Here is a 23,914-nt window from a genome sequence, read left to right as displayed (position 1 = left end):
TTCTTAGTCCTGAGTAGCAATACGATTTTGAAACTGGCCCTCAGTTTCCTTATGTGTACAATGAGGACCCTGAGATAGCTATGTAAGTTACTTTCTAACTATAAAACTTCTGTCTGTGTTATAAAAGTAACTCCTAGAACAGCAAGGCTTCTTCCCCCGATCCAGCCTGGGACAGACATAGGTTCCATGAAATCAACCTGCAGTCAGGGCTTGTAACCCAGATACATGGAGCCTCTTAAGCAGATAATTATAGGACTGTGCCATTGGCTTTGTTTGTATGGCTTCTTAACAGAGATGCTTGAAAAAGATTTCCATTCAGCCATGGTATGTTAGGGAGGACTTTTTCTCCTTTCCTGAAGCTGAGGCCCAACTATTTCGACACCAAGCCTGATACTACTAGTATGTGTAAAATATAGGGCAAGTGGTGTTATTGTGAGTTCCAAGGGACATTCCTTTTAATAAGAAAGCCATTGATCAGGCAGGCCTAATGCATCTTTGTTTTGCAGGAATGCTGGTGGTAGTCGTGTGCTGTAACAAGAGCTGACCTACATTTCAATGTTGGCCTAATTAAATAGGAAAATAGATTGTATCTAGTTCTTGACCTTGCCTCTTAAATTAAACTTTGAAACTCTCCTGCCACGGCCAAATTAAACACTGGCTCAGGCCAGCTCACAAGTGCGCACACCGTGCCCCTCTCCCCAAATGCCGTGGGAGGTTAGCAGGCCAAGAAGATGGCAAAAAAGATGGCCCTGCTTTCTTGTTTATTGCACATCATGGTCGCGTGAACCAACGGGTTTAAGGCTTTGTTTCTCTTGTCTGGTTCATGATTCAGGGGAGCCCAGATGCCGATGAGTCCCTTCACTATACAGAAACCCAAACTTGTCTCCCAGAAAGAAAGTAATAGGTCCGAGTAGGAAACACTTCTTTTCCTACTCAGCACCGGAGTGGGCCACATTGGCTGGCCCGCACCCCTGACCTGAAGGAGTACAGACCAGGGAGAGGGTAAAGTGGCTGGGATCTTGGAGCGGTCCTCAGAAGGGCTGGTCCTGCGGCCCAGGACTTCCAGGTGATGGCCCGCACCCTTGCAGCCACGGAGTGACACAAGTGGTCTGTCCCGTGGCAGTTTTGGATCAGGTGCCCTGCGTGGGAGCCAAGTGGAGTGTGAACGCAGAGCCTCGCTCCATTCCTGGGGGGCAGGATGAGGCGGGGTCTGAAGGCTCTGTCTTTCCAGTTAGTCATCTCTATGGATTTGGCCTGGTGGACGCGGAAGCCCTCGTCACGGAGGCGAAGAAGTGGACAGCGGTGCCCTCCCAGCACATGTGTGTCGCCACCACAGACAAGAGGCCCAGGTGAGGCTCAGTGCAGGCACCGCGTGGCTTTTCAGGAACGTCGGTGCTGACCTGACTCTGCTGCCAGGTTCTGCAGGGGGAGGTGTTCACACACGCAGTCCCGTGCACGTCGGTGGGCATAGACCGTGCATAGACGTGTCTGCGTTTTCTCATACGGATTGTTGAGCTGGAAAGGAGTCACTTAACTCATGACCGTTTGGAGGTATTTTGCTGTCAGTTATGGTTTCTCCTCTTGCTGCAGATTGCCCCATGGTGGGGAGTCAGACCCATGGCCCCTCGTGTGGGAAATTCTTACCCAGGATACTTAGCAGAGCTGACCGGCCCAGCAATCAGCCCTGCCCACTGGAGCAGCTGTGATGGGGGTCGTCTCTGTCACCTGGGAGCCCTAGCTGCAGCCCAGCCCACAGTGCGACTTCCTCAGCCCAGAGCAGGAGTGGCCGTATCTCCCGCTTCTCTGTTGCAGAAGGGGACTTATTATCCAAAGCGCAGAGCGCTTTTCCTCTGCTTCACTTTTATCTGGACTTGATAACTAACATTCCTAAGGTTTAAGCACCAGGATTTTTTTTTTAATTTTTTTAACACATATTTATTTTTGAGAGACAGAGTAAGACAGAGCCCAAGTGGGGGAGGGGCAGAGAGAGAGGGAGACACAGAATCCAAAGCAGGCTCCAGGCTCCTATCTGTCAGCACAAAGCCTGACTCTGGGCTTGAACCCACTGACCACGAGATCATGACCTGAGCCAAAGTTGGACTCTCAAACCAACTGAGCCACCCAGGTGCCCCAAAGCACCAGGATTTTTTAACAAGCCTTGAGCTGTAGGACCCTGGCTTTGTCTCTCTTGCACGGTTAGGACACTCCCGGTGTCGCCCTTTGTAGTGACTTGCTCTAAATCAGATGCATTCATTCATTGGAATTTTTGTTAAAAAAAAAAACAAAACAAAAAACAGCCACAGAGTAAATCAGATAGCAAGAACCCTACTCCATCAGGAGAATAAATCAGATGATTCTTCTGAATTCTGCCATAGCCACTCTACTTTTTAAGGAGGAAAATGGTGTTTCTCTAGGCCTCAGTATCTGATAAAGAATGGAATGCTTTTTTTTGTTGTTCTTAGCTGTAAATATTTTATTACCTTTGGGAAAATGCGTGTTTGGAAAAAGACATGTTGGAGTGATCAGAAGTGACCCTTCCTTTATCAACAAATACAGATCACTCCCTTCGATACTGCCTCTTCTTTGAATGCACCTACCTCTCAAAAAAAAAAAAAAAATGAATGCACCTACCTCTCAAAAAAGAAAAAAAAAAGAATGCATCTACCTCTCATAATGTGTTCCTCTGCTAGAAAATGTTGGGGAAAACACTTCTCGCTGCTGCCTGGCATACGGGAGGAATTCAGAAAGTATTTGTTGGATGAATAGCCATGGAAAGCTCTTTTGAGAAATTACATCTGCGTCCTGCTGCTAACTGTGGACACTGACAGCTTGGGTGACCCCTCCCAGGCCTGATAGGCAAGGCGGCCAGCGGCAGTTCTCAATCTTGACATCTTAAAGCATAATTTTCCAGATCTGGGCAGCCTTAGCCTGTCAATTCAGAAGAAAGCGAGAGGTTCTCTGAGATAAAGAAGGCCTTTTGCTTTCTTTTGTTTTGCCTGTTGGAAAATGCCCGGCACGTGGGGAATCAGACTCCAGGTCAGGTGATGCTGGGCACCTGGGAGCTGGGTCCTGCTCCGCGAGGCCACTGCGTCCAGGCTTACTTCTCTCCCACGGGTCTCCCCATCAGGGCGGCTCCTGAATGAAGCATTCTTCTCCTGCCAGAAATAGTTTTAAGATGGTAGAGTGGTGCCTAGGTGGCGAAGGGTTGTTTTTATTTTTATTTTATTTTGTTTTTTAAATGAAAGCACACAGAGTCTAGACAGCATAGGTTGAGGGAAACAGCCAAAACATACAGTGTGACATTGTTCCTGTCCTTTGAGGGAAGAAAGGACTCTGCGAATTCCAACAGAGAGGAAGAATCAGACTTCTGTTTCTGAAGAAAGGTCATCTTTACGTGTAGCGGTTTCAGGCTCTTTCTAGACTTTTCAGCCAACCGGCGATCCCAAAGCACTTGCTTAACTGCACTCTCAACTGTTCCCAAGGAGATAAGGGCCTCCAGATAGAGAAAGAGAGAAGAGAGAGGGAGAGGGGGAGATTTAGAGAGAAGGAGAGAGAGAGAAAAATATTACTATGTGGAAGGGACCTTTGGGCTTTGTCTCCTGGCAGAGAGCTCCAGCTTACCTGTCAGGGTCTCTTGAATCAGGGCCACTAAGCACCCCTGAAGGTTATGGCCAATTTCTCTCATGAGGGTTCTTGTCTAGCTTTGCCCAAGCTTCTGGAATCACTTGGCTTACAAATTAAAGGGAAATGTTCCCACATACCTATGTTTCCCTCTCCCTGTCAGTCCCCCTTCTCCATGGTCTGGCTCTCCACCAAGAGAGCCGTCCACTCTTGTGGCCTCATTCTGGTTTCTCCTTCTCGTGGTGGAATCCAGGACTCTCTGAATGTCCCAGAGTTGGCTTTAGCTGCTTCCCGTGGAGAAAAGCAGAAAGTGAAAGAGAGAGAGAGAGAGAGAGAGAGAGAGAGAGAGAAAGAGAGAGAGCCTCTTTATCTGGCCATCCCATGCATACCTGGGTGCAACGTAAGTGATACATTTACCTCTTTCCTCTCGGGTAGAAGGGAAAGGCTGCCCTAGTGTGATGAAATTCAGAGAACTGTATTCATTAGGAGCAAATATGGACGTCCCAGTGGGGGCTGTGGCCACATCTGCCATTCTACAGTACTGTCGTATGGGTTGCTGAGTCAGAGGGCCTGGGTGTAGATGGTCACATACTGGGGCAGGAATGAAGTGCATCTAGGGACTGTGGGGTTGGGAATTTAGCCTGTCTCTGTCTATATCCCCCTCCTGAGAGAGAATAAGAAGTCCCCAGGAGCATGGAGAAGGTCAGGGAGCCTGCCTGGAGATGCCAGGAGAGAGGGGACCACAGGGGTGGGGGTGGTAAGAAACGAGAGGGGCCAGGCCTCCTGCTCCAAGGCACAGCCAGATCTCACTGAGCCATCTCTTTACAGCCTGTCACCCCCCCATCCCAAAACAGACTGAGCCCCCCCGAAACAGACACTATGGTGTCTGACTTAGCTCTCCAGCACCCACAGAGCATCATAAAAGCTGTCGATGAATGCTAAATCTAAATGCAAGGACAAGGGGAAAATCACTTGAACTTGACAGCTACTTTTGCAAAAGAGAATGACTTTTGACATTCAAACACATTCAGGAGAGATCCTTGCTTAGTCTTGGGCACAAATGGTTAGGACTTTTCTTCCGTTAAAGGAAGGTACAGAGGACCATGACCTGTGACATTGCCCATGCAAAATTATTTAACAGTCTTTGTGTCTGGGGCACCTGCACAGCACAGTCAGTTAAGTGTCTGACTCTTGATTTAGGCTCAGGTCATGATCTCACAGTTCGTGGGATCTAGCCCCAAATCAAGTTCTGCACTGACAGTGCTAAGCCTGCTTGGGATTCTCTATCTCCGTCTCTCTCTCTGCCTCTCTCTTTCTCTGCCCCTTCCCTGCTTGTGCTCTTTCCCCCTCTCTCTCTCAATAAGTAAATAAAAACATTTTTAAAAATCTGTGTGTCAGAGTAGGACAAAATTGATATTTTTATAACCTTTCTAAAAGCAAAAAAGAAAATCAAGTTCAGTATAATTCCTGTGAATCAAACAAAAAAATAAAAGGCCCAGCTAGTAAATATCTTATTTGACCCTTAGGATGTTTCTAAGCCAGCACTTCTTTGTGTCTTTAAAACTCAGGGCTGCTATGAAACATTTTATGTCATCCCTGACTCTCTACTCCTTCTGGAAAGACAGCAACAATAGCAGAATCTCTTAAAGGATTAAGACATTATCTACTCATCTTTTGTTTTAATAGGTTTGGAAGGTTACCATCTAGAGTTTACAGTGTAGTGTGGCTTGTCTTTTATCGAAAGAACTCACACACCCAAAAATATATTTCAGTCCCAAAGGCTTTGCATATTAAAGATTATCTATAGACCAGACCATATATTTGTAGATGTTTGAGAATTAACTATGGATGGGGGCGCCTGGGTGGCTCAGTTAGTTGAGCGTCTGACTCTCAATTTCGGCTCAGGTCATGATCTCACAGTTTGTGAGTGTGAGCCCCGCATCAGGCTGTGTGCTAATGGCACAGTCTGCTTAGGATTCTCTCTCTCTCTCTCTCTCTCTCTCTCTCTCTGCCCCTCCCCCCTGCTCATGCTCTTTCTCTCTCTTTCAAAATAAATAAACATTAAAAAAAAAACAAAACCCTGGGACGCCTGGGTGGCTCAGTTGGTAAGGCGTCCGACTTCAGATCAGGTCATGATCTGGCGGTTTGTGAGTTCGAGCCCCACATAGGGCTCTGTGCTGACAGCTCAGAGCCTGGAGCCTGCTTTCGATTCTGTGTCTCCCTCTCTCTCTACCCCCCCCCCCCCATGCTCAAGCTCTGTCTCTCAATAATAAATAAATGTTAAAAAAATTAAAACAAAAACAAAAAAACCTTACGTTAAAAACAATTAACTATGGATTAACCACATACTATTTCTCCTTCTCGTATTTCATGAAACTAGACCACACGGGTTGGTTACTTTATCACAACTCTACCTATAAATACATAGATAAGCATAATGGATAATGATCAGGACCTTACTGTGTGCCAGGCATTGGCCTAAGTGCTCTGTGTGAGCTCACACATTCAAAACAGCCAACAAGGGTGTGAAGTGTGGGGACTATTTTTATCCCCATTTATATATTGAAGGCACTGAGGCCCTAAGGAGTTGAGGAGTAGCCTGGGGCTGAGAGGTGGAGGGGCTGAGTTGCCACCCCAGGCTGCCCGTCCCCAGAGTCCACCTTGTCCCCCTGGGAAGGGGCACATCACAGGGACTCAGGCGGGACCGAAGCAAGCGGAGTGATCTGCACGTTCTCCAGGAGAGAGCTTGCTTCTCTTCCTTCCGCATCCCCAACCGGCTGGGCACACTGGCCCTGAGGACAGAAGGCACCTTGGCCCTGGCCAGTAGGAGGTTCCTCCAGCCCTGAGCAGTTGCCAGCACCCCAGAGGCCAGGCCCAGTTGTCTTCTCGGCAGCAGCTTAGCTAGGCGAGCAGGCAAGGCCACACAGCCACTATGTCCTGATGAAGTACCCGTGTGGCCATGACCCACATCGGCCCAACTTCAGGACCCTTCTGTGCTGTGGCGCACAGCCTGGTTTGGCATCTTTTTTAAAAGCTAAAAGCCCCTCTTACTCTGACCTTTGGTCTGCCCTGTCTATACTGTGCAGATTGCCCACACGCCCCGCGTGGCACTTCTCTCCAGGGCATCTAATTGTGTGCACTCCTAGATGCTATATGAGGACCCTGCTTCTGGCTTCTTCCATCAGGGCATGGCTGGTATCCTAGGAAAACTCGTGCTCTGCTGTCCTGCCCTGGTGGGTGACCATACCTGGGTCCTCATATTTGTCCTGGTTCCTGACACCCCTTGAGACACTGGTGAATATTTGTAAGCTGCCTATTATCCTACAGCCCTTGACATTCCAAGCTTATTTTTTGCCACAAACCTGTTCCCCCCAAATTATAAATGCAACTTACTTCAAAAATTCGTATTTGAGGGCACCTGGGTGGCTCAGCCAGGTGAGCAGCTGACTCTTGATGTCGGCTCAGGTCATGATCCCAGGGTCGTGGAATCAAGCCCCACGTTAGGCTCTGCACTGAGAGTGGAGACTGCTTTAGATTCTGTCTCTCTCACCCCCTCTGCCCCTCCTCCACTCACACTCTGTCTCTCCCTCTCTCTTTCTAAAATAAAATAATGAATAGTTTTTTAAAAAATTAGTATTTGAATTCAAATAATACAGCCAGTTCTCAGTTAATGTTCTATGAAGTCACCACAAACACTGACTTTGCAAATATAGAACCATCGCTTCTAAGAGAAATACAGGGTTAGGTTTGTGCAAGCCTCTGGCCACAGCATTTTTGTCAACTGATCCATACATCACCTTGTTTTATGTGTGTTTCTGTTTAAAAACATTTTATTTACTATGTATTACTGATTCATTAACACTGGACTCAAGGCCAACAGCACTGTAACTCCTTCCTCAATGAAGCTCACCCAGCACACGTATTTTCTCTGCAAGGCACATCACAGCTGTCCAATGCTTAGGAACCAGACAGCACCTCAGCATTCTGCTTGGGGGCCATTTTAAGCCATGAAGCCACCAACCAAAGGCACAAAAATATGAAAAACATGGCACTAAAAATAGATCACAAGAAGGACATTTGTTCACAGTATGAGAACTGAAAACAAAAGACAGAGTGTCGCCTTTGTTTGGCCTCAACTGGGAACGTGTGTATCTGGGCAGCTCAAACATTTTGCTGTTCTGCCTATATCCACAAATGATCACAAAAGCACAAGTATTGATTTAGGCAAATTTCACGGAATCGTGAATAATGGGAAGTGACTGTATATCTTATTGTCTTTTTCACTCCCCATCAGACTGAATCTTAGAGCTGGAAGGAATGTTTAAGGCCAGCTAATTTAGCCCCTTGTTTCATACAGGGGGGGAGAAAAATAAATATAAATTTAAACACTGTGTATTAAAGCACCTTACAACTTAATCATGAACAGCATGTCTAGATTAATGTACTGGATTAGTCTCTTTTTCTTTTCAAATTGTATTTCCAGCCTAAGTGATGTGCTGTGGTTTCATAATCAAAAGCAATTTCATCTAAGGAAGACCTGAAATGTAAGCTAATATGAAAGAATCTATCTATTTGGGATTCTGTGACCATCCTGCCAAGAACGTTCATCCTAGAACATATCATAGATCTAAAAAGTGACCCAGAAGCTTTTTACTGTCTACATTCAGATCCCTCTGTGCCCTCCAACAGACCAAGTTGCTTTCCCACAGTTTAGTCTAACAGGAATGTCCCAATTAACCCCCCTCTACTCCACTATTACCCTTTAGAAGGTCTGTGAAAGGGTTACTGGTTGACCTTCCTTTTTTTTGAGAGAGAGAGAGAGAAAAAGAGTGTGTGCGAAAGTCAAAGCAGGGGAGGGGTAGGGGGGGTGGGAGGCACAGAGAATCTCAAGCAGGTTTCACGCTGACAGCAGCCAGCCTGATGAGGGGCTCAAACTCATGAACCCTGAGACCAGGACCTGAGCCAAAGTCAGACACTCAACTGACTGAGCCATCCAGGTGCCCCTGGTTGACCTTCCATTGTAATGGTCGTCAGCCCAAGACAGATTCCAAATACAACATGGGGAAGGACCAGTCTGCCTTCCGATTCTGGTAGGTCTCCCACTCAGCATGATCTCAGAATTGTCTAGTGAGGAGCTGAGCCCAGCTCGCTTTGCCCACCCCGCCTCCAGCCCTGCAGCTTGGTAAGGCAGCATTGCTCTGGAAATGCTCTGCACCAGAGCACAGATCTGCCCTTGTAGCTGAGCTGGAGAGAGGTCTTCAAGGTGGGAGTTAGAAATATTGGCTTGGGGACACCTGGGTGGCTCAGTCGATTAAGCATCCTACTCTTAGTTTCAGCTCGGGCCATGATCTTACTGTCCATGAGATCGAGCCCGGTGTCCAGCTCTGTGCTGACAGTGGAATTCTCTTTCTCCCTCTCTCTGTCCCTCCCCCACTCATTCTCTTTCTCTCTCTCTCTCTTTCTCAAAAATAAATAAATAAACTTAAAAAAACAACATTTAAAAAAGAAAAAAGGAAGAAAGAAAAAGAAGAGGGAAAAAAAAGAAAGAAGAAAAAAAAGAGAGGAAAAGAAAAGGAAAGAAAAGAAAAGAAAAGAAAGGAAAAAAGAAAAGAAAAGAAAAAAGAAAGACATACTAGCTTGTAGTATGTTCCCAGCCAGGGCAGAAAGACAAGAAGAACAATGCAGGGTTTCCACTGGTAGCTACCAACCTCCCCCTCTCCTTGCTTTCCCTGGCCATTTGGTGTGTAGGTATCCCTCACTTTTCAAAAGTTCACCTTACACCACTTGGCTTTTATGAAAGTCTTAGACCTGGAAGAAATATGCAGAGGATTTCTGCTTTTCCCAAAGAAAGGGCAGAAAGCGAAAATAGCATTCAGTATTGGTTTTGCAGCGAGCTGCTATAAAGTCATTGCACACCCTAAGCAGCAATAGTGGTGCCCCCAAACTCCTTCCCCGGGGAACTACACCCAGCATCTCAGCATCAAGCAGTCACAGCTTCGAACTGTATCTGTGAGCATCTGTGCTTTATCTCCATTTATTTTGTGCATCCATTAGCAGGACATTTCTTAAGGTATCAGAAAAACCTAAGAGAGGTGATTTGGGGGTGGATGGGGCTGGGCGTCTGGGAGTCCTCACATGTTTTTCCCATATAAATTAATGGTAATTGCTTCTTTGCTTAATGCCTTTGCTCTCAGCTTGAAAAAGATTTCATAGGAACACTCTACTTTCAGACAGCAGGGAAAACCCATACTTGAAAATATTTATCTTTGGCTCTGAATTTTACTGTGATGCTATCGGAGTCCAAGCATTGTGATTTGGTGAGTGCCTTGAATTTATTAAAGCGGATTTTGTTTCTACACATTTACAAGATGTTAGATGCTATTATACACTGGAGAAAAGTTCAGAGGTCAAAGGTCAGGAGGCACTAGGAAGTTATTGTCAAGACTGCTCCACCCTCAAGAGAAGGGAGCTGTTCACGAGACTTGAGGATAAAAGGAGAACATCTGGAGTATCAGTAATTAAGTCTGAAATGTGGTTCAACAGGAAGTGACAAGTCTGTCCTCAGAGATCTTTTCAAAGTAGGACAGTCTCCATAGTTTAAATATCTATCGCTGGGTCTGGAGATAGGTCTCTTGGGATTTTTTAACTCCTTGGGTTCTTTTAGGGCCCTTGGGGGATGGCCTTGCATACACAGACAACAATTACAGAATTTAATCACAGTGGGACGTTTTTAGTTATCTTGGGAACTTTAAGGCCTTTCTAAATCAGTTTTCATGGTTAAAATACAATTTAGCTGTGTTCGTGTGACAAAGATAACGCCCCCGCACCGTTTAAACTAAAAAATACACAGCTTTGCAGTCCACTTGCATTTTCTGTGTTATCTTTGAAATAACTGTACGATGGGGAATAACTTCCTTTTTTCTACCCATCAGTGATTTCGCCTTCTGCATAGGAGTTAATCCTTACAGAGTGATGGCTTTTGATTTTCAGCTTCCCCATTTCTACTTGGAGTTTCTATCTGAAATACAGAAAAACTTCAACTTGACTATCCTGAAACATTTTAAAGCCTCCCCCTCACCTCCCTTCTCTTTATAGGAAATGTAAAAGCCCCTGATTTGGAATATTAGGTTATTTGTTCCAACAAGAACAATAAAAGGTGGGGAAGGTTAACTTCAAGTAAGGAGGGTAATGCCTCGTTGTCCTTGAGTGGATGTCCTGGGCTCCCCACCCTTTCCTAGAACTTGCAGAAATGAGGAGGTCTGGTGGCCTGTGACAGTGTGGGTTCATACAAACTGTTATAATTAGCCTTGTTCCCCAGAGAAAGGGACTCCTTGCCCCCCCAGGCAGGGGTAATGTCTTAAGTTTGAAAATCTAATCAGGCTGGGCTTTAATTTCCAAAGGAAGGAGTTGTGGGCTGCCCACCCCCAGCCAGCCACCCTGCAGGCAGGGGCAAGGTGGCCTCCGGGCATTAGAGCAACCAAGCTTTCTGACCTCTGGGGTGGCCTAGCAGCTAGAGTCCAGTGGCAAGAATAAAAGTGTCAAATGCAAGAAGCTTTCATAATCTCACTATTTAACACTACTTGAGATGGTTTTTGTTGTTGTTGTTGTTGTTTTGTTGTTGTTTTTCTCTAGATGTCAACACTGTGGCTGGGGCACAGGGGAAGTGGGCAGGTGAGAGTGGGGTCTGTTTGCCATATCTTATACCCCTTCCTGTTCTCTGAAATCCTATGCCTTATCTTTAGGATTAAGAATGCCTCAGTGGGCAGGTGCCTGGGTGGCTCGTTGAGCATCAGACTTCATTCGGCTCAGGTCATGATCTCACTCATGATCTCATGAGTTTGAGCCTGGCTTCAGGCTCTCTGCTGTCAGCATGGAGCCTGCTTCGGATCCTCTGTCCCCGGCTCTCTCTGCCCCTCCCCCATTTGTGCTCTCTCTTTCAAAAATAAATAAAACGTTAAAAAAAAAAAAAAAAAAAAGGAATTCCCTGGTGGGATTTCAGGTCTATTTCTAGGTCTATTTCTATCTCCCGAATGGCCAAAGGTTGGAGGGATAGTGCAGGTTTTTAAACTTTCTTATGGCTTTTGTTTCTGCTTTAGCTTGACCTTCCTCTTGGTCCCAGGAAAGGCTCTGCATCTGGCACAGCGGGGGGCCTGCTGACCTGTAAACACAGACAGGAAAATTTGGGAGAAGGCAGTGAAAGAAGTCAGCATCTCTAAATCAATTTATGATGCATGCAAATCATGTTTTCAAATATTTACAGAGTCTCTGAGGGAATTACATCACTGTTTATAACTGTTTTGATTGTTTTTTATGACTCAGGCCCTGTAGAGCCAAGCGATGTAATTCCTGAGAGATGCTGAGACTACGCTGCAAGCCTCCCCTCCCGAGCGGAAAGTCGGGGTGTAATGAGAAAAGCGCTCCCCTTAATAGACGGAGCTTGGCTGAGCAATGGGGGATTATTAATGTGCTGCTGGGTGGCAGGAGATCTTTCCTCAGTTTACAAGTGGTGGGGGCGGTGGGGGCAACCGTGGTAGCCCAGAATGGGCGGGAGCGCCTGGCCTGGATGTGGCAGGGCACGTGCAGGTGTGAGCTTTGTGTCTGCCTCCTCTGGGGAGTCTTAGAAGATTCTGGTGGAAATAAGCCATGAATGATTGGGGTTTGATGCTTGTCCTCAGATCCCATCCCATATGGCAAAACTTCCCTGACTTCATAAAGAGAACTGTCATCCATTCCTATCAGAGGACAGGGGAGGGAGGGGCCCCCAGTCTCCATGCACAGCAGTAGGGACTGGACCAGTTCCTGTCCATCTTCCATGACTCTGGTCCAGTCACTACAGCCTTGACCAGTGCAGTTAGCACAAGAGCACAATTCCAGCCCTTGACCATATCTCCTCATCCCCAGTGTCTTAAACACAAGTGTGGGTCCACACAGCATCCTTGTGGAACAGTGTGGAACAGAGGTGGGAGCAGTGAACTCCAGCCTCACCTCCCAGCTCTGCTCCTCAGTAGCTGTGTGACCTTCGGCATGATCCTTGACCTCTTTCTGGATTTAATAGATTAATCCTGGTAAATTCTCAGTGCCATGTCTAGCTTCTGGCATGCAGTCAGTTCCGGAAATGTTTGCTGTTATTAGTCAGCTTGGTGACTTATATTATCAAGGCTGGTCTTTGAAACAAAGTAGTGGGGTTCTAAAGCCTGGCTCACCCCAGCAGTTGAGGAAATGAGGTGGCCAAAGGCTACTTAGAGAGAAGCCAGCTTGTGGGCACTGAGGGGGCCGATCACTGGGTATGTTAGCAGAGTCTGTATGAGAAGCCATTCTTTGTGTCTCTAAGCAAATTCCAGGACACCAAACATCTTCTGGGCCAGCAAGATAGCTCCACTGGGAGCACCCAAGAGTGGGACATCCAAGAGGGGCTAGAGCTCTCCTCCCTGGGAGTTCCTGGGAAGACCTGAGTCCATGGCCCTCACTCGAGACTTGGAGCTTCTGGTGTCACGTCCTGAGTCCCTCCCTCCTCTCCCAGGAGCATCCCTGTGGTGCAGACGCTTCGGACCACCGCCCTGACCACTGCCTGTGCGGACCACTCAGACCAGCGTGTGGGTTACCTGGAGCATGTGGTGGCTCGCATCTCTATTTCCCACCCACGCAGGGGAGACCTCCAGATCCACCTCATTTCTCCCTCGGGAACCAAGTCTCAACTCTTGGCAAAGAGGTAAGGCCAGGCTGGCCTAGTGGGGCAAAGGCTGGGGGTTGTCAGGAGGGCCTATTCAGCCCCAGGTCACAGTGTCCCTGCAGGGCCCTCCTCCCCAGGGCAGGTTGGTTCTTCAGCAGCTTCCTCTTGGAGATACTCAGATGTATACCCCACCAACCTGAAACCTGGCCTTCAAAACCGTCCTTCCTGGAAAACTTTTGTTTCCAGGCAGGAGAGATAAGGGTTTGGAGAGATTTATGGAATTCTGGCTATGACTTAATTGCTCTTCAAAGTGCACCAGAGATCATTTTTCTCACATTCACTCGGCATCTGGAGTAAAAGCTTGTATTAGGGAAGGACTGCTTTGCCCGCTGAAGCTTCTGCACGGTTCTCCAGTTGTGGGGTGTGCTCTTGAACTTGTGTGGGCAGGAGGCTCTGCTCCATGGGAGACTGGCTCGCTTGGGGCGCTCGGTGGCTGCTCTCTACAGCCTTCTCACCCATGTGCCTGAGAGGGTCCCACTCAGGACCAATAAACAGCCTCTGAACTCTGGGGTCTCACATAGGCTTTGTGGAGAGCCATGGAGCCATTTCTTCCACAAAGTCAGAAACAAGAAAGAAGTACTTTGATGCATTTGTGTTGCTTGCAGGTAACTGCAGTGAGGGGATTAATGGGAGGTTGGGGGAGGGGGCAAGGGGGACTGGGGCTTCCTTCCAGCCCCTTCTAGCTAAGAGGCAGAGGGAAAAAGAAAGGTTTCAGGACAAACCAGCACTTCCAGCTTCTCTTGAAAAACAGCTGGCAACTGTGTCCCCCGCCGCCTCAGGAAGCACCCTGCCACTACCTGTCCTCTGGGCCGTGGCCCCACTGCCTGCTTGCCCACACTGGGCCCACATGACCCATTTGGGTTCCCTGCCTGGGGCTGCAGCCATATTTGGGCTGTAGGATTCAGAAAATGGGGGTTGAGTGAAGGCCTCCATTCAGGACCAGGTAGGAGTTGCCATTTCTCTTAGCCCCCTTCCACCCCACCCCTACTTTGCGTAAGACAGAGAGATTGCCTGCAGAGATGAAAGACTGAATGCTCTTGCCAGCCAGTTGTCTGAAGGAGTGGGGAGTTTGTCCTCTGGAACCAGCCCTGAGACCAGATCCTGGCTTCATGGGTTCCAAGGGCTTGGCCATCAGGCTCAGTCCCCACCAGGTTAGGTTCCACCCTCGTAGAATGAGAGCGACAGGGGGCATCTCTCCCTCCTGAAGGTAGGCCTGGGCCACACTCTGCCTCTGCCCTTGGGAGACCAGCAAGGCTGTGAGCAGTTTGAGAGTGCCAGCTGGCAAGCCAATGCTTTATTTATGCTATTTTGCAACCAGAGTTGCTATTATTATTACTGGAACTTTTAGAGATTTCATCTAAAAGTCCAAATTTCTAGCATTCCTTGAAACATTGAAGTTCTCTGATAAGGGCCCTCATTCCCTGTTCAAACACCAGACTGGAGCTGGGCGGATGGGCGGGGCCACTTCAAGGCACCTTAGGTCCCCGTCCTTACAGTAGCACGGAGGCCAGGCACAGGCTCCACTTCTCTGGGCTCTCATGAAGTCACCTTCCTAGAGCCCCCTTTGTTCTATGCTGCACACCAGGAGGCATCTAAGGTGGTGAGGCCTGACTTCGAGGCAGGAGCTGGATCCAGGCACCAAATGGTGACCTGGGTTGACCAAGAGCCACAGTGAGGCTTAGGGGTTGGGGCGGCAGGTCAGAGGCCAGCAGGGCAGCAGTGACCTGCGAGGACCCACGCCGAGATGGGCTGTGGGCCCAGAGAGGTGAGATTATACCCTGCTCCTTCACCTCCTGGCTGGGCACCCAGGAGTCACCCATTTCTCCTCCCTTTATCCCTCACCTCTGGAAATGTCATTTCACTCCCATCACAGTCCAGAATGCTACAAGCACTGGATGCTGATGATGTAGATGAAAATGCCCGGCACATGCAGCTGCCCTCCCTCCCTGTCCTGCTTACATCCACCTGACCTGGAAGAACCTTCCAGCACCCCAGCATCCCCCCCGCCTGGCCCCTGTGCACTCTGCTCTCCTCCCCTTCTAACCTCCGTCCTGTTCAAGCCCAGTGTGTGCCCCTTAGATGGGAACAAGCGGGGCCTGCCAAGTTCATTCGCTTCAAGACTACCCGTTAGCTAGGAGGTGCTGTACCTGTGCCATCAAGCACTTGAAACCTGCCTTGAGGCCATTTGGCAGTCATCTGAGTCTTGGGAATTTGTTTTTTTCCAAGGCACGGAGTTTGTGATTATATCAAGAGTTTGTATTTGGGCGATGTATTACTTCTACTTTATTTCGCATCTTGCTCAATACGGCAGCTTTTTCAGGTTGCCAGATTTTTTTTCACCAAGAGTTAAGTTGACATTTCGTTAAGTACTTCAGCCCTTAGAAGACAATTTGTCTTTGTTCTGTCCAGGCGGGTCAGGTTCAGTTTGGCATCGTGTGTGAAAATCAGCCTTGACCTTTGCAGTTTCTTAGAAGAACGTACAGGGTGTGGCCCTCCCCCTCACTATTCGCCAAGCGAAGAACATTCTTCCGATAAAGGTTTTTATACATTCGTTGGATGTTCGGAGGACACCCAAATCAGGCATCCAGTCTTACATCACACCAAATATGTATCTGAACTTCTGATGACAAATAAAGAGCTCTTGGGTAAAGACAGTGTTCCACAATAGAGCTAGAAAATTAGACTGGGAAGGAAGAGTAAGAGAGAAGAACCTGAGATTGTTTCTTCCAAGGAGAGGAGACTAAGCAGGGCACAGGGTGTGGGAAGAAAGAGAGTGCCCATAACTTGCTTCCTGTTTCCTGCTCAAGTCAAAGAAGAGGAAATGGATCTGGGTTGAAGTCCAGAAGGACCTTGGGGTAGCAAAGGACCAAGGGAGGCTCATCAGAACCTACAAGGGGAGGCTTGCTGAGGGGCGGGAGCTCCTGTGCCTCCCCGTGCTGCACCCAGGGGTGCCTCCCACCCACACTGGAGAACAACCAGGCCTCTTATGTCATCTCTTCCAAATGCACCTGTTGAAGCCTGTTAAGACCTGGAGAGTTGCACGTTTCTCCTTCTTTGTATCTCCTGGAGAATAGCACGTAAGAGCTGGGTCCATGAGAGATGTGAAGGTTTCATTCGTTCCATAAGCCAGCATTTTAGAAAGGTTTCCTCTGTGATGCCCTAGGTGTTTAAGTCAAAGAATCATGTGGCCTAGCCTCTTTCTGCCTTTGTGCACCCAGGCATTGGTCCAGATCCTCTGTAGGAGGGAAGGGGTAGGAAGGAACCAAACACCTGAAGGAACATGGGGTGGGGGGGTGGGGGGTTTGAGGACCTTCTTTGGTAATCTCTTACACACCTCCCTGTGCTGGAAAGAACAAAGACAGGAGTCCGAATGCCGTTGGGTGAGTCCCAGCTCAGCTGGTTCCTGGCTGTTGGACCTGCCATGAATCACTACCCTTGGGATCTCTCCATCAGTAAACTAGGATGGCAGGAAGAGCCCATTGCTGGCTGAGTCCGTCTCATGTTGGGCATCTGTAAGTCCTGCCAGCCTGCCTACCTCCCAGAATGTTCAGGGGACCCAATGGGATAATGGAGGTGAAGCTGCTGTCCAGGGCTGTGTCGTAATACGAGGGTTTGAAAGCGGTCACCATTGTACCTGCACCTGTGCCTGTGCTGAGGGCCAGGCTCTTTTTCCTTCCGTTCTCAGACCTGCTGCCCTGGAGGTGCCACTCAGCTGAATAGTACTGTCACCTAAGTAATTATGAGCTGGGAGAGAGCCCTCCTCGGCCTGCCCCACCCCCTCCTTTCCAGATCCTTGTGTTCTCACCCCGAGTCTCCAATTGCAGATTGCTGGATCATTCCAATGAAGGGTTTACAAACTGGGAATTCATGACCGTGCACTGCTGGGGAGAAAAGGCCGAGGGGGAATGGACCTTGGAAATCCAAGACATGCCGTCCCAGGTCCGCAACCCCGAGAAGCAAGGTCAGTTGTTCTCAGGAATTTCCAGACCACTTTTATTATTTCTACCTTTTTGTTAACTCAGACTTTTATTTAACTTGTGTCTCTCATAATTCTTTCTTTTCTTTTTCTTCTTCTTTTTTTTTTATGGAGGTAAAATTCACCATTTAAATCCTTTTAAAGTGTGTAACTAGGGGCGCCTGGGTGGCTCAGTCAGTTAAGCGTCTGACTTGGGCTCAGGTGATGATCTCACGGTTCGTGAGTTCGAGCTCCACGTCAGGCTCTGTGCTGACAGCTCAGAGCCTGGAGCCTGCTTGGGATCTGTGTCTCCCTCTCTCTGCCCCTCCCCTGCTCATGCTCTGTCTCTCCCTCTCTCTCAAAAATAAATACACATTAAAAAATAAATAAATAAAGTGTGTAACTAAATGGCCTTCAGTACATTCACAGTGTTTTACAACTTACCACTTAACTAAATCCAGAACTTTGTCATCACCCCAAAGGGATACCCCATACCCACTAAGCAGACACTCCCCATTCTCCCAGCCCCCAGCAACCCCTAATCTACTTGCTGTATCCATGGATTTGCCTCTTCTGGATGTTTCATGTAAATGGAATCACACAATATGTCACCTTTCGTGTCCAGTTAGCATAATGTTTATAGTATGTATCATACTTCATGCCCTTTCATGACTAAATACAATTTAATTGTGTGTAAATAATTGCATCTATAACATTTTGTTTATCCTTTCAAGAGTTGATGGACAGCTGGGTTCTTTCTACTTAATGACTGTTAGGAATAATGCTGCTTTGAACATCCACATGTAAGTCTTTATGTGGGCATACATTTTCAGTTCTCTTGGTTGTATACGTAAGAATGGAATTGCTGGGTTATATAGTAATTCTATGTTTGACTTTTTGGAGAACCATCAAACTGTTCTCTGCAGTGCTGTACCATTTTATATTCCTATCAGCACTATATGAGGATTTTAGTTTCTCTCTGTCATCATCAGCTCTTGTTTTATCATATCCATTTTCTTATTATAGACATCCTAGTGGGTGTGAAGTATGTCTCATTACGGTTTTGATTTGCACTAATTCCCCTAATGACTAATAATGCTGACCATCTTTTCGTAGGCTTATTGCCCACTTTTATCTTCTTTGGAGAAATGTGTATTCATATCTTTTGCTTATTTTAAAACTGGGTTGTTTGTCTTTTATTATGGAGTTGTAAGAGGTTTTTTTTTTTTAATGTTTTTATTTATTTTTGAGAGAGAGACAGAGCACAAGCGGGGGAGGGGCAGAGAGAGAAGGAGACCCAGAATCCAAAGCAGGCTCCAGGCTCTGAGCTGTTGGCACAGAGCCTGACACAGGGCTCGAACTCGCGAACAACGAGATCATGACCTGAGCAGAAGTCAGACACTTAACCGACTGAGCCACCCAGGCGCCCCAGTGGTTGGAATTTTGATAGAGATTTCACTGAATCTAGTTCAGTTTGGGGAGAATTGCCATCTTTACAAAATTGAGTTCTCCCATCCGTGAACACAATTTACTTATTTATTTTGACTTATCTCGATCTTCTTTCATTTCTATCAGCATTGTTTTGTGGCTGTCAGTCCACATGCCTTGTACATCCTTGGTGACATTTATTCCTAAGTATTTTGTTCTTTTTGATGCTATTGTAAATGGAATGGTTTTCTTACTTTTGCTTTCAGATTGTTTTTTTTCCTCTAGGATGGTAGCCTTTCCTAACTCTCCTTTTGGGTCATAATCATTTCTTGAACTGATCTGTATTGAATTCCTACTTTGGGCCAGGCACTGATGGAGGTGATGAGGCTACACCAGGAGAGAAAATGAGAATAATCATTGCATCTTCTGCCATAGTCACCAACCACAGTCTCTGATGTCTTCACATATCTCTCTGTTGGATTGGGATTTGTAGTAAAGGGACAGGGACTATGCTGTCTGTGGAGACAGTTCCCTGAAGTTTGCTTTCACCGTTCTGTTGTCCCTAGGGGCCTGCTTCTTGATCACCCTAGAACCTTCCCCTGCCCTGGTCCTTTTCTGAGTTTTCATGAAGCACAATTTCAGAGAATTTTTTTCTAACCAGGAAGAACAGAAGAGCATTGACTTGCCTCATGCAGAAAATTGATTTTATTATTTTTTTTTTTTGTGAGAGAGAGAAAGAACGATCGAGAGAGAACAAGAGGGGGAGGGGCAGACAGAGAGGGAGACAGAATCTGAAGCAGGCTCCAGGCTCTGAGCTGTCAGCACAGAGCCCGATGCGGGGCTCAAACTCACGAGTCACAAGATCATGACCTGAGATGAAGTCAAATGCTTAACTGACTGAGCCACCCAGATGCCCCCAGAAAATTGACTTAAATTTTTTTTTAATCTTTATTTATTTTTGAGAGAGAGACAGAATGTGAGCAGGGGAGGAGCAGAGAGAGAGGGAGACACAGAATCTGAAGCAGGCTCCAGGCCCTGAGCTGTCAGCACAGAGCCTGATGTGGGGCTCAAACTCACGAATCATGAGATCATGACCTGAACCGAAGTCGGACACCCAACTGACTGAGCCACCCAGGCACCCTGAAAATTGACTTTAAATGATCAAATCATCTATAAGACCCTGCCTGCCCCCAGTCACTTTCTTTCTGCCTTTAGGATAATAACTATTTTGAAAAAAAGTTACTATAACAGTCTAAAAATACAAAGATGCAAAATTTTACATCACTTGAAATTCAAATTAAACCACTTGAAATTGAAAGTTTATTTATTTTTAGAGAGAGAGAGAGAGAGAGAGAGAGAGAGAGAGAGAGGGAGAGAAAGGAGGGGAGGGACATAGAGAGGGAGAGAGAGAATCCCAAGCAGACTTTGCGCTGCCAGCACAGAGCCCGATTGGGGGCTCGAACCCATGAACCATGAGAACATGACCTGAGCCGAAACCAAGAGTCGGATGCTCAACCCACTGAACCACCCAGGCACCCGAAATTCACATATTTTTAAAGTAGAAGTTCCTGAACTCTTTTAAAACCCTTAAGTGCACTGGGGCGCCTGGGTGGCGCAGTCGGTTAGGCGTCCGACTTCAGCCAGGTCACGATCTCGCGGTCCGTGAGTTCGAGCCCCGCGTCCGGCTCTGGGCTGATGGCTCGGAGCCTGGAGCCTGTTTCCGATTCTGTGTCTCCCTCTTTCTCTGCCCCTCCCCCGTTCACGCTCTGTCTCTCTCTGTCCCAAAAATAAATAAAAAACGTTGAAAAAAAAATTAAAAAAAAAAAACAAACCCTTAAGTGCACTGACCTACCATTGAAAGTCGAGGATCAGCGTCTCATGCCAGCTGCAGCCACAAGCATCGCGTGCTCCTCGGGTACAAGGTGTTGTTCCTGTGCCATCAGCACTGCCACTTGCACCCGGATGGATGCGTCTGTGGAGCTGTGTGTTCACACAGCACAGCTTGTCTGTCGGAAGCTGAGGCCCATGTCTATCGCGGGGAAGAGCGTGCACACCGTTGTGATTCTGGTAGATGTTTATTTACACTTCTAAGAACTTTGCAAGTCAGGGTCCCTGTCAGGACCTCAGTGAACTTTGCAAGTCAGGGTCCCTGTCAGGACCTCAGTGTCCTGGGCTGTGAAACAGAGCTGAGCTAGATGTTCTCTGAACCCTCATAGAGGACCTGCCTGTCTCTGAAGCAGTGGCTCGTGTGGCACGTCCACATCCTGGAGGGGGCTCTGCTGGCCTGAGGTTACCCCTCCCCTCTCTCCAGCCTGCCCACATCCCAGTCCTCTTTAGGACCAGCTGGAGACATCCTCTTCCTGCAGGGGTGGGTGGGCGGCAAGATGGGCAGGCACCTACGAGATCCCCACACCCCCTGGACCGGCACTGCCTGCGGGCGACTTTATCAGCATGCAGGTGCTAATGTGGTGTGTCCAGTGGTGCCCGAGATCCTGCAAGACCACATTGCACCCGGCGCTGTAGGCCACTGCAAGGATTGGTGGGAAGCCACTGGGGGCTTTTAGGCAGAGGAGAGAGACGGTGTGAACTTCTCTGTTACTAGGTTCACCCCTGCCAGTTTGGTCGGACTACTCTGAACTGTGGTTGGAGTAGAGGAGAGGCACAGTTAAGGGGTCATCACGATGGGAGAGGAAGGTGACTCAGACCAGGGTGGTGGCAGTGGAGTGGTCAGATTCCCGAAGCCGTGTTGAGAGGGCCTGCTGACAGGTAAGATACGGGCTGTGAGGGCAGAGAGGGGACATGGACGACTCCAGAAGTTTGGTTTGGTTCTGGGCAAGAACGGACCCGCAGTTTCCTGGATCTGGAACGCTGAAGGGGAGGGGGTGCTGAAGAGAAGATCGGGAGCTTAGTTTAGGGCAGGGGGTTCCATGGAAGATTCCTATGACAAATCCAGATAGAGATGTGTACCTGGATGGAGGTCTGGGCTGGAAGTACACATTTGGCAAGTAGCTGGTAGTGAAAGCCACAAGTGTGCCCGCACTCTCCCAGGGGGTGAGTGGGGATACCCTGCTGCCCTGCAGGGGTGGGCACTGGAGGGAAATCTACCTACGTAATGATGATTCTCGCAAGTGCAAGTACTGAGCTGTGGGGTTGCTTCAGTGCCCAGCACAGAACTATGCACCACGCACCCCCTACGTCCCTTCCCACCACCTCTGCTCCCTGTCTCCTGCCTGCACAGCACTCTCCAGCCCTGCCCTCATCTTTCACCCTGATCTCTGGAACCTTGTCTGCTGGCTTCCCCGTGTTCCCAATGCCTCCTGCTGTGCGGATCATCATAGGTGCGCAGTGGTTGTTTGATGAATGAGTGAGTACAGTTGGAATCTTTTGTGATCACCACATGACCAGCTGCTTTACATACTACAGTGGACACAGGCTTAGAGATGCAGGGGATACCTCCCGAGGACGGCCCCACAGTAAGTCCTGAAACAGGCCAATGCCCTTCCTTGGGCATGGTTAGAACCTGCATCTTTGGCTGGTTGAGACAGGAACAGAATAAGCTCTCTTAGCTCTGACCTTCTGTGGCTTATTGGAATTTGGGGGACCGGGGCACACTAAGTGCCTGTGCGTTCCTGAGCAGTTCCCGTGGCGGTTCATTTGCACAAGCTTTGCCCTGCAGGGAGGTGCCACTCCTGAGATGGCCTTTGCAGAAACAAGCAGCAGGCAAGTGGCCTGCTGCTGGTGCCTTACTGCCCTCCCCTCTTTCTGTGTGTGAGGAGGATGGGTTCCTCTCTCCGGGCTGTGCACGCTCAGCACATCCAGGCATTAGCGCCTCCTCCCTGTGCACAGGTGGACTTAGTCTTGGTTCCAACAGCATCTCTCCAGAGTACAGGGAAGAAGAGAAAAAAGAATGAGAAGGGTCTTTCAACCAGTCTGGCTTTCAAAGCAGGGCTATCCTCGGGGGTGCCTGGGTGGCTCAGTCAGTTAAGCGTCCAACTTCGGCTCGGGTCATGATCTCAGTTTGTGGGTTTGAGCCCTGCTCTGACAGCTCGGAGCCTGGATACTGCTTCAGATTCTGTGTCTCCCTCTCTCTCTCCCTCTGTCCCTCCCACTCTCACGCTGTGTCTGTCTCTCTCTCAAAAATAAAATAAAAAATTTAAAAAGCGCATTATTAACAAAGCAGGGCTGTCCCCAACACTTACAAGTTTAGGTCGGTCTGGCAGTGTCTGTCGGGGACCTCAGCCATAGAAGGTGACACCAGTTAACGAAAGTTTCCTACTGACTGCAGCATTCTGGGGCCCAAGAGAAATGCAGACCTGGGAGCTGCCTATGGGTGTTGTCCGTTGGTGCCCAGGGTGTGATTGATCCCAAAGCACATGTCTTTCCCTCCCTGGTTTTCCAGTCACCGCCAGCCTCAGTGCCAAGATTAATGCAGCAAACACAAAGACTGGCTGGCCAGAAGGAGCAGCACTGTTCTCATTTCTCTACAGTGCTCCTGAGACCCTATTTCGGGAGCAAGGTGCTGGGTTCTGTATCGTTCACTTCAATACCCCTCAAATCTCTGCAACTTACATAATTGCTTAAAAAAAAAAAAGAAAAAAGAAAACAACTCCATTTCAATGGTGTGCTATGTGATAGTACTATGAAATCTCAGCTAAGACCACAGCTTATTAAATAACTGAGTCTTCTGAATATGCTAGCTCAAAGAATACTCACCCCTGTCAGATTGAACCTGGTTTGTGTCATTCGTTTTAAAACTATTTCTTAGAAACTGAGTAGCTGATGAGTTCATTCATTGTCCTCTTCAGTTCCTGGGCCAGGGGAAGGGTGTGTCTTCTCCCAAGATCAGTCTCCTCTGGGAGACAAGGGAGGAAGGGAATTGAGAGCACATCCTGATTCACAGCTGTGTTGTGTTTACAAAAGTGGCTTTTCATTCATTCCTGTGTTGAGCACACCTTTACTGAACTTTACTGAGTGCCGGATCTGGACTCGCTAGGACCTCAGCACCCTCACTGGGGAAGCAGGTGTGGGCCCAGGTGTGGGAGACTAGGCTCCCTGAGGCATCCGGGGTGGGCGTGCAAGCCGAGCACTACGCAGGCCACCCCAGTTACAATCCAGAGCCTGCAAGGCCTGAGACAGGGCGCTGGCTGATGATGATGCAGCCAGAGCAGAGGTCTCTCCTT

General features: G+C 48.2%; 1 protein-coding gene across 2 annotated transcripts in view; it reads left to right on the top strand.

Moving 5' to 3' along the window:
- PCSK6 (proprotein convertase subtilisin/kexin type 6) overlaps positions 1 to 23,914 on the top strand; it is a 191,083-nt gene that overhangs the window by 115,943 nt on the left and 51,226 nt on the right. For both annotated transcript variants that reach the window (XM_042988222.1, XM_042988221.1), the window contains exons 11-13: positions 1,232 to 1,349; positions 13,142 to 13,330; positions 17,176 to 17,312. In XM_042988222.1, coding sequence (XP_042844156.1) covers positions 1,232 to 1,349; positions 13,142 to 13,330; positions 17,176 to 17,312 — 444 coding nt within the window. The remainder of the gene's footprint in view (positions 1 to 1,231; positions 1,350 to 13,141; positions 13,331 to 17,175; positions 17,313 to 23,914) is intronic.

Source organism: Panthera tigris, chromosome B3 (assembly GCF_018350195.1).
Source record: "Panthera tigris isolate Pti1 chromosome B3, P.tigris_Pti1_mat1.1, whole genome shotgun sequence".
In the NCBI taxonomy this organism is placed as follows: Eukaryota; Metazoa; Chordata; class Mammalia; order Carnivora; family Felidae; genus Panthera; species Panthera tigris.
The sequence above is the reverse complement of the archived record's forward strand: the minus strand, read 5'-3'. Positions and strand labels throughout refer to the sequence as shown.